Consider the following 8,867-nt stretch of genomic DNA (forward strand, 5'->3'; position numbering starts at 1 on the left):
TCAACATTAAGCACCGGCAGGAACAGAGCATTAGAAGCTGAAGCCTCTGTTATAAAATAAATCATCGCCGCTGCAGTGTGCCTGTGTAGAAGTTGTTACCTTTCAAGTACTTCAGCTGTGCCTTTAGAAAAAAATCATTTTACCGACACCGTGTAAATTCCTGGCGTAACAGATGCCCGAGGAACGGTTTTTGTCCTTCCGATACATCAAGTCACATTTTATTGTTCCTAAACCAGAGTAGCACACAGCTAACCCCAGCCTGCCTGGGAAGGCACTGCCGGCCTGAAGTCCGGGCTTAGCTGGACTCCACGGGGATGGAGCCGGAAAGTCGGAGCAGTAAATACGTTAAATACACTCTCCCACGGCGGCAGTCCCAGGAACGCCTCCGCATTTCAGCCGTTTCGCTCCGGATTCCCCCTCGGTGTGGATCTGAGCGCGCCGCGGCTTCGCAAAGCGTTTGCAAACACTCGGGGGGGGGGGGTGTTAAAAAAAATCCCACTCGCCCCGCATTAACTCTCGCTCTCCTCCGTGTCCTGTGTCTGCCTTCTCCTCCCCGCAGAGTCTCTCTGGATGTCCAGGCAAGACGGGGCGAAGTTTCTGAACGGGCCCACGTTTGGGTGATCTCATCAGACTTTGAGCACTACATCATCACCGATAACGCAAACAAACTGGAGGTGGCACTCGACGGACTTAGGTTGTTTAAAATCTCTCTCATCATCTCATGAATCTGCTGTACTATAAAAACAACAGCTTTTAAAAGTATGTATATAAAACCCATTTCTTGTTCGTTTTATTTTCTCGATGGGTTCCCCCCCCTCTTTTTAAACCTCTCCAAACCACATTTTTTCGTAGCATTTTGACATAGTCTCGTAGCCACGTAGTTCTAATTCTTTGTGTATCTAGCAAGAGCCTAACCATAGTGTAACTGTTTATATTAAGGGGTTTCTTTCGTTTTTTCTTTCCCACCTCCCCTCCTTCTCCCTTCTGTTTTACGTAGTCGTTGTTGCTTAAAGGATGCTGAGATGGTGACAGGAGTCTCAGCCGCTGGTGCCGGCTCTGCGGCCGCCGAGGGTGGCGGGGGGAGCAGAGCTGGCGGCGGGCACGGTTTCGGGGTGGCCTTGCAGGGCACGGGGGGCGCGGGTGAGCAGCAGGTTCTCTAGCCCTTCTTTTCGTTCGTGGAGTCTTCGTTAACCTGATTCTATCTATTTTCGGCAATAAGGCAAGGACTACAAACTTTTTGTGCGTCCTTTTTCTATAAGTGCTTTTTTTTGTTGAAAGAGGTGATATAAGGTTTTTTGAAATTGTGAATTCTGAAAAAAAAAAAGAACTGTAAATACAATTCCATTAACTACATATAAACTATTAAGAAAGAGAAATACAAACCTATTTTTGTGATGGAGTCAGCCTAAGGCAGTTTCTCTATGAAAATGGAAGAAAAAAAAAAGAAAGTTGTAGACTTTTTGACCAACTGCCGGAGCTGGCCCGCGGGAGTTAGGAGATGCACACACTGTTCAGCTTGCTCCGTAGGCGTGGTAGACCTTCCAGCTCTCCTAGCGTCATACCAGCATCTTCGCTATCAGACGTGCACAGCTTACAAAGGAACAGTCTAGTGGTATTTTTTTAATTTAAAACCTGCTTTTCCCAAGACTGAAAAAGAAGCTACGATTTTTTCCTATTTAACGCATTTATGGTTCAAAGCACACCTTTATTTTTTTTTTTTTAGTTGTTGTTTTAAACTAGATCAACTTGCTGTCCAGTCATTTCAGCTGCTCTGGGCACCCTGCACAGCCCGGGCGGAGGCGAGGTCCCTCCTCCGCGCTCGCCTGCTGCGGGCAGAGCGGCTTTAAAGCTTGCATGGTTACCTTTTTTATCCATTACTTTCTGTATTAACAAATTAGGAAAGCAACTTCAGTTTGTTTTTGGTTTTGTTTTGTTTTTTTTTTTTGGGAATACCTCAGTGCTACAAGTTTCACCCTAGAAGCAACGGAAGATTTTAATTTATTGTAGTTGTAAACAGAATTTTAAAAAAAAATAAAGTATAAAACATCATTGCACTGTGACTGGTAGGGGAAAAACTGACAGTTTCCTATTTGCACATGTTTAATATTTGGCTGTTATATATATGGTCCTCTGTTGGGGGAGGAAACTTATGAAGGATATTTTTTAATTTAATTTTTTTAATATTGGTAAATAGGCCTGCAACAGCAAACTAGAAGTACAACATGGTAGGTGGCATTAAGAACATACTGTAGTGTGGATATATTTCTTCTTTTTTTAACGTAATATTGACAAGTTTTATTAATATTTTTTTAAATTGTTACGTTTATAAATTTGGTACTTTAGGTACAGCCAGTATAAGACACTGAATGCGACATTTGTTAAAAAGAGCTGCTGCACTCCTATTTTTGTAAATTTTACTAACAAGTAGACTAATGTAGACATTCAATAGACAAGGTAGAGCAAGGCATCTTTAACAAAAACAAGGCACCATACTGCTAACCGAAAGGAGAAAACCTTGTTTTTCTTGTTTTTAAAAAAGAATCATGCTTTTTATGTAATATTTTAGGTTTTTTTCTTATTTCAGAACAACCAGGTTTAAGCAAAATGCTGGACGCTTTTTAAATATTGAGACTTGATCAAGTAATAAAATAAATAAAACAATTCTTTAAAAAATAAAAACGAAAAAAAACAACAAACCAAATTCCCTGAAATTCAATGTACCATCAGGGAATTTTTTATTGATATTTTGTCAATGTTGATGATGTACTGTACTACCAGTTGGTTTTCCTCTCCATTCCCTGTCACCTCATAGAATATTCTTTGTTGATCATTGTTGTATGTTAATAGTGTATAAAATGGCTATCTTGTAAGAGTGCTGTCCTGATGCTAGTGTAGTGAATTTTTCCCCCCCTCTTTCTCTCTTCCTCTTCTAGTACATATTGGTAGGTGTATCGTAATTAAGGTTAAAAATTTAGATGTAGTTATTCAGATTTAGGACCAGTAAGGATAGAACTTTCTCTTATTTAAGAAAAAAATGCTAATAATTTTGGGAAGGTTTTCCTTTTTTTTTTTCTTTCCTCTTTTCTTTGTTTTTTTTCTCTTGGTTTTTTTTTTTTTCTTTTGCTGATCTGATGCGGTTTCAACTAACCAAAGGTCTCACAATGTTAAAAATGCTGGCAAACTCCTAAGGCATTTGTAGATCCCCACCCTTGACTTTGAAAAGGGGATGTGCCATACTACCTTAAATGCTAATGCTAGATATGCAAAACTGGATTTTTTTAATTTATTTTTTAAAAGAGGGAGGCACGGTATATTAAAACGATTTTACTAAGAGAAAAAAAAAATATTTTTTTAAGAATGCTCAGAAGAAATTGCTAATCTGTGTGAATATGTTTTAGATGTTTATATACCTTTTGAGAAGTCCCAGTGGCCCATAGCACAAATGTCGTGGAATCCGATATGTTTTGATGTGGCTACCTAGACTAAGGTTCACGTTAGTCCCCCACTCATCTAGAAATCCATTTCGAAGGGGTTTTTTCTTTCCTTTGTTCGTTCGTTTGGGGGTTTTTTGTAAATTTTTCAGCACAAAGGTGCAGCTCCACCTTTGTTTTAGTCAAGCACAGCGAGCGAAGGATCCTTACGAGGGGTATCGCCCTTTTCTTTCCAAATATCTCAGACGGACCCGCTACCCCCGGAGTGACCAAAAAGAGAGAGATTTCCATCTAGTTGTGTGAAATGGGCGCCCAAAGCACCTCCCCGGCGCGGGCAGCGCCGCGGGCAGGTTCGTCCCCTGCCCAGAGCGCCGGGCACCGCGCCGACCGTGCCGTGGGACGGGTGTACCCCGCACCCGAGGGACATTTTGAGAGGAGCTGTAGGAAGCCACAAAAGCTCGGGTACCCTCCCCCCCTTCAAAATCATAAAGTCCTCTGTGATTGGCTTGATTAAAACGAAGCCTGATCTGTCCTTTTTATTTTTTTTTTCTTCTACTTCATGAATGTTCATTTTAAGTTGAATTTGTAGCTTGGACTTTAAGGTAGCATGGCTCTCTTTGCTGTAAGTTTATTTTTTTTCCATTGTACAGCAGCGTACCGCTGGTGAATGTTACACATCTTGCTAGGCTAGTTAAACCATTGGGTAATTGTTGGTAATAACGACCTGAAAGGTGTTCGGATTTCTTTTCTTCCCTGCTCTGAAGCCTAGGATGCTGTTTTCATCTGTAGTGCGAATGAGGGCTAGCGACTCCAGCCACAGTTACCTTCTTGTTTCGTTTCTGCCATTCACTCAATGCAACATAATTGATAATAAAGCAATATAGTTTACTACATTTTTACTGAAGGCCAGCCATGGTTATGTATGATATTGCATATGAAACTGTTTACAAAAAAAAAAAAACCAACACTAACTCATAGCTGTCTTTTATGCTATGGAAATGTCTCTTGGGTGGAATTTTCTGAATTATTTTTTTTAGTGGTTTGGTTTGTTTTTTTAAGCAAAATAGTTCAAACACAAAACTGAAGTTAGTGTAAGGTGAAGAGACAGGATGCATCGAAGACACACCGGCAGATCCCGGTCTGCGCACAGACACTGTAGAGTTTCATACGTACAGAATCCAAGTCAAACCCATTGCCGTGTGCGAACACTACGTGAGGAGATTCTGTAAGCTAAGCAATACTTTAATACTGTAATAAAAATTACCAAAAAAAAAAAAAAAAAGTAGTTTGAGAAAGTAAATCCTCGTGATCGGTTCTCGGTTCCCAAACAGTCCGACTGTGTTGTCTCGAGAGAGCTCCGTGTCCGAGCAGGGTGAAGCCCCGGCAGCCTGGGGGGAAGCAGGACTCGCCCGTGCGCCCGGCTCTCTGTTCTGTACATACTCGTAACACCACGCGTGGGCTCGTGTGTCGCGTCGACCGTCGTAGGTAGCAAATCCCCGTCATTCTCTGTTGTACGAGGTCTGAACTCCATCAGTACTAGGATGCAAGTCTAAGCATTTCAGGTGGTCATAAATGTACCTAAATAAACTATGGCACAGTGGCAGGCCTAGCCCTTCCTTTTATACTTTAGTATGAACTGATGAGAACTTTGGTAGTGACTTTTTTTTTATATATATACATATATATATGTATCTATATATATCAAGCATCTTTCAGGTCTCTGTGTATGGCTTTCTAAAGCCCTGTTGTAAAATACTATGTGGATGGGGGTCTCTCACATCACAGATGTGGAAAGTATAATTTTATATTTGTATTTTCAAATAAATAAGTTTGTGAAAGGTTTCCATCCTCTACTGTGGTCCAGAAATCAATGTGTTTGTCTGACGAAAAAATACAATAAACTGTTTTGAACAGATCCGTGGAGTCCCTTTCATTGCGGGGGGGGGGGGGGGTGAAACGTTTATTCCTGGGGCGGGGGGAGCGTGCAGCCCCATCGCCCCTCGCCCCTCCTGCTCCCGGGTGGCGCGGCTGGACCGGCGCATCCCTGACCTCGTCCCTGTCCCCGTCCCCCTGCGCAGGGCTCCCAGTCCGGTCCGTCGTGCCGTGCGCTGCCGGGCACCTTTTTGGCATCGCATCCCTGCCCGGGGACCGTGTCCTTCGCTGGAGAAAGCGTCAATAAGGGGGACAGAGCAGGATTGCTCTACGGCTGCTGCCGACCCCCCCGCAGACACGTCAAATTGTCGTAAAAATAACCCGGCACAGGAAACATGAGGTAAAGGACATCGGTCACAAGTGTCACCATTTTTAATGGCTTTCATTCAACCCCGTGTTCCTAACCCGTGTCCGAGGGGTGCTCTGCAAGCCTTCCCAGAGGCGAAGAGCTTTCCTCTGCGGCTTGGAGATATTTCTGTCTAGGTACCTATCAGTGTATCTGTTTATCAATCTCGGTGTGTCTTACAGAGATACTTGGGGTGGAAAAAAAAAAAAAATCATACCTGCTTTGTCCTTCCCATCCCTTTGGGGGACTGGCTTACCTTGCCTCGGAGAGGACGGGGCAGCTGGCTGGGGGACACGGAGCAGCATGCCTTCGGAGGGAAAACAACCACCAAATTTTCTGTAAACAGCAGCAAATCCATCCATGTCCCCTCAGGGGGATGGCTGCGGGAGGAGGAGGAAGATGAGTCTGGAGGGTTTGTGTTGGTTCGCTCCACAGACCCGTTTTTCGGCTGTGCCAGCTGGCAAGGTGTCGCGGTGAAGGGCAGGAGGGTTTCCCAGCCTGGTTCCTCCTCGTCCCTCCCTAGATTTAAGGTTTCTGAGCAACATTTACTACCTGGGAAGGCTGGACCCGGCCACCCCTGGGCCCTGCCAAGAGAGGAGAGCAAAAAACTCACCCGGGAAAGAAGGAAAACCAGCCCCAACCTCCCCGTCGGGGGCTGAGCTCCGGGTCAGCCGAGCCGGGACGTGAGCTCGTCCTCTCTGCGACGGCACAGATCCCATTCCCAGGAAGGGCGGCGGGTGGGAATATATTCCCAATCCAGTTAGATAAATTCCTCGGCCACACGCTCGCTGTTTGTTTTTCTCATTAGGAGCAACATGCGTTGTCTGGCTTTCCACCCTCTTTGCAGCACAGATATTTCACCAAAGGATATTTTACTTTGGCACTTGGAGTGGACCGGAGCCAGCTTCCCCCCCCGCCTTTTATATCTTAAACATTCTCATTATTTTGCCTGGGAAGACACAAGTTCCCGCTGGGAGGTCGGGATGCGGGTTTGGGCTGGGATGGAGGGAAGCGGTCCAGCCCCACCGGCACCCACAAACCTCCAGGTCCCGGTGGGGGGGACAGCAGTGGCGGGGGGGCTCAGCTGGGAACGTGCCGGTGAAGGTCATCGCGCGGCGGGATGCAGGACGGGCTCCTCTCTGGAAAGCAGTCAACACATCAAGCCCTTAATGGGATTGATGATTAGTGGAGCACCGAGGGGAAAATTAGATTAGAAAAACAAATGAAAATAATTTCGGAAGTAGTGTTTATTCGGGGTGGAAGGAGCTTCCACTGCGAGGGCTGCAGGAAACGATTTGACTGCAATCCAGAAGAAAAGGAGCGCAGGTCTGGAGTACATTAGTGTGGTGGGAGGCCGGGAATAGCAGCCACTTAACCCTGTCATTCAGCAAACATTAGTGAATTATGAGTGTATTATATGTTGGGTTATGTGTTTTGTGAAAAGCCCGGAGGCCCGCTATATCTGCACTAAAATGTTAGCGGGGGTCTGTGTCAAAATGTAAATTTTTATACCGACTCCGGAATAAAAATAAGATTTTGTGTTCGCCTCCCAGCTACTGAAATCAAATTGCAGCCAAAATCAGAGTTGTAAAATAAGCAAAAATTTCCCTTCCCTGTCAAATTAGTGCCCCGATAAAGAAAACAAGGGATATAAATGTGATTTGCTTCCTTTCCCTCCTGTCATAAACATTTATGACCCAGCCGTAACGATGGGTTTCAGGAGGCAGCCGGGGCTCTTTGGGGTTTTGCAGCGGAACCCACGCGGCGGGTGTTGGGAAGCCCACGCCACGGCACCCACGGGGGACGGACGAGCCCCCCGCATCCCCATCTCCATCCCGTGCCCCTGCCCCAGGGACCCCAGCCCTGCGCCATTGGGGCACGGCTAAGCAGGACCCCACTACAGAGGCGGCTGTCCCGGCTGTCCCGGTGATATTTCCCGGGTTTATTAACCTGCGGCGCAGATGCAAGCACCCTCCGCCGTTTCGGCAGAGCTGTGCATCCCCCATCAGGCATCTCGAGGCTGCAGTTTGGCAGCAGAAACCAAGCCAGCATTTATTAATTACGAGCTTAAGCACTTCCTTTCATGGCTATTTACAAGGGCCTCCTAATTATTAATAAACAATAATAAAATAGAGGGGTTTTAAAGCTCATTTGTTCCGCAGAGTACTGATCCCTGTGGCAGGCACGAGCCTGGATGCCACCCGGCGCACAGCCTGAGCGCGCCGAGCACTGAAACCCTGATTATAATGATGCCGTGTCCCTCCCCCCCCCAAAAAAACCCACCCTTTATACTAGTCTGCATTCAATTATTTTAAATATCATAACACATGAACAATTACAGCAGGCTCCACATTTCGAGGGTGCCTGGCTGCGGTTTTCCATTGGTCATGAGGTGGTGGCAGCTCCTGTGTATAGAGAGATACTTGTAATTCATTAGCTGTTTGCAAAGGGCACCGATACTTGACTTCATTTCTGAATCAGTCGAAGGCTGATTTCCCTGCTATTTACCTCCATGGCAGCGGCTGTAATTAGCGGCGGCGCAGGCTCCCACGGGCCAGGCTGGCGTCTGCCGCTCGCATCCGCTGCTCGGTAATTTCTTGTCTGGAGGGCGAACAAAGAAAATTAAAGTTTCTTTTTGGTATGAGTGAAAGAGCCCGGTCCTTGAAGCCCTTTTTCCCAGGGTGGCAGCGAGCGCGGGTCACCAAACCCCACGCACCCGGCTTGACCTTACCAATATTAAAAACTAAACCACGACGGGGTCGGGGCTGGCGATGCTCGGCCGCGTTCCCATCCACTGCCGCTTTTCCTGCAGGAGCAGCCGGCGCGGCCCCACAGCCGCAGATCCTGGGGACCATCCGAGGTCCCGGTGCGGAGCCGGTGGCGGTGACGGTGACGGTGTCCAGCCCGCACCCCGCTGCTGCCGTTGGGTGCTAATTGCCGTGACATATTGAGTGGCACTTGCCCAGGGAGCGGGCGAGAGGAGCCTGCGCACCGCTCCTGCTCCCTAATAATTACTGATTAAAAACTAGTTAAAAAGGCAATGAAGACTGAAACGTGCATTAACCGAATGACCCCCGTCTCGAGCCAGCCGCCGAGAGACGGGAGCGATTACAAAATCGTCACTCGCAGCATCTCCAAACACTTAACAGCGGCTTGAA

The 8,867-nt window shown here is 46.5% G+C and overlaps 1 protein-coding gene across 29 annotated transcripts in view; it reads left to right on the top strand.

The window, feature by feature from the left end:
• The window catches only part of MSI2 (musashi RNA binding protein 2), a 259,898-nt gene extending 254,552 nt beyond the window's left edge, over positions 1–5,346 (top strand). For all 29 annotated transcript variants that reach the window (XR_011326024.1, XR_011326025.1, XR_011326026.1 and 26 more), the window contains one exon: positions 560–5,346. Coding sequence is in view for 3 of the 29 variants with exons in the window: in XM_069790905.1 (XP_069647006.1) it covers positions 560–621 (62 nt within the window). In the remaining 26 variants the exon portion in view is untranslated. The remainder of the gene's footprint in view (positions 1–559) is intronic.
• The last annotated feature ends 3,521 nt before the right edge of the window (positions 5,347–8,867 follow it).

The sequence above is a fragment of the Haliaeetus albicilla genome, chromosome 9, assembly GCF_947461875.1.
Source record: "Haliaeetus albicilla chromosome 9, bHalAlb1.1, whole genome shotgun sequence".
NCBI classification, from domain to species: Eukaryota; Metazoa; Chordata; class Aves; order Accipitriformes; family Accipitridae; genus Haliaeetus; species Haliaeetus albicilla.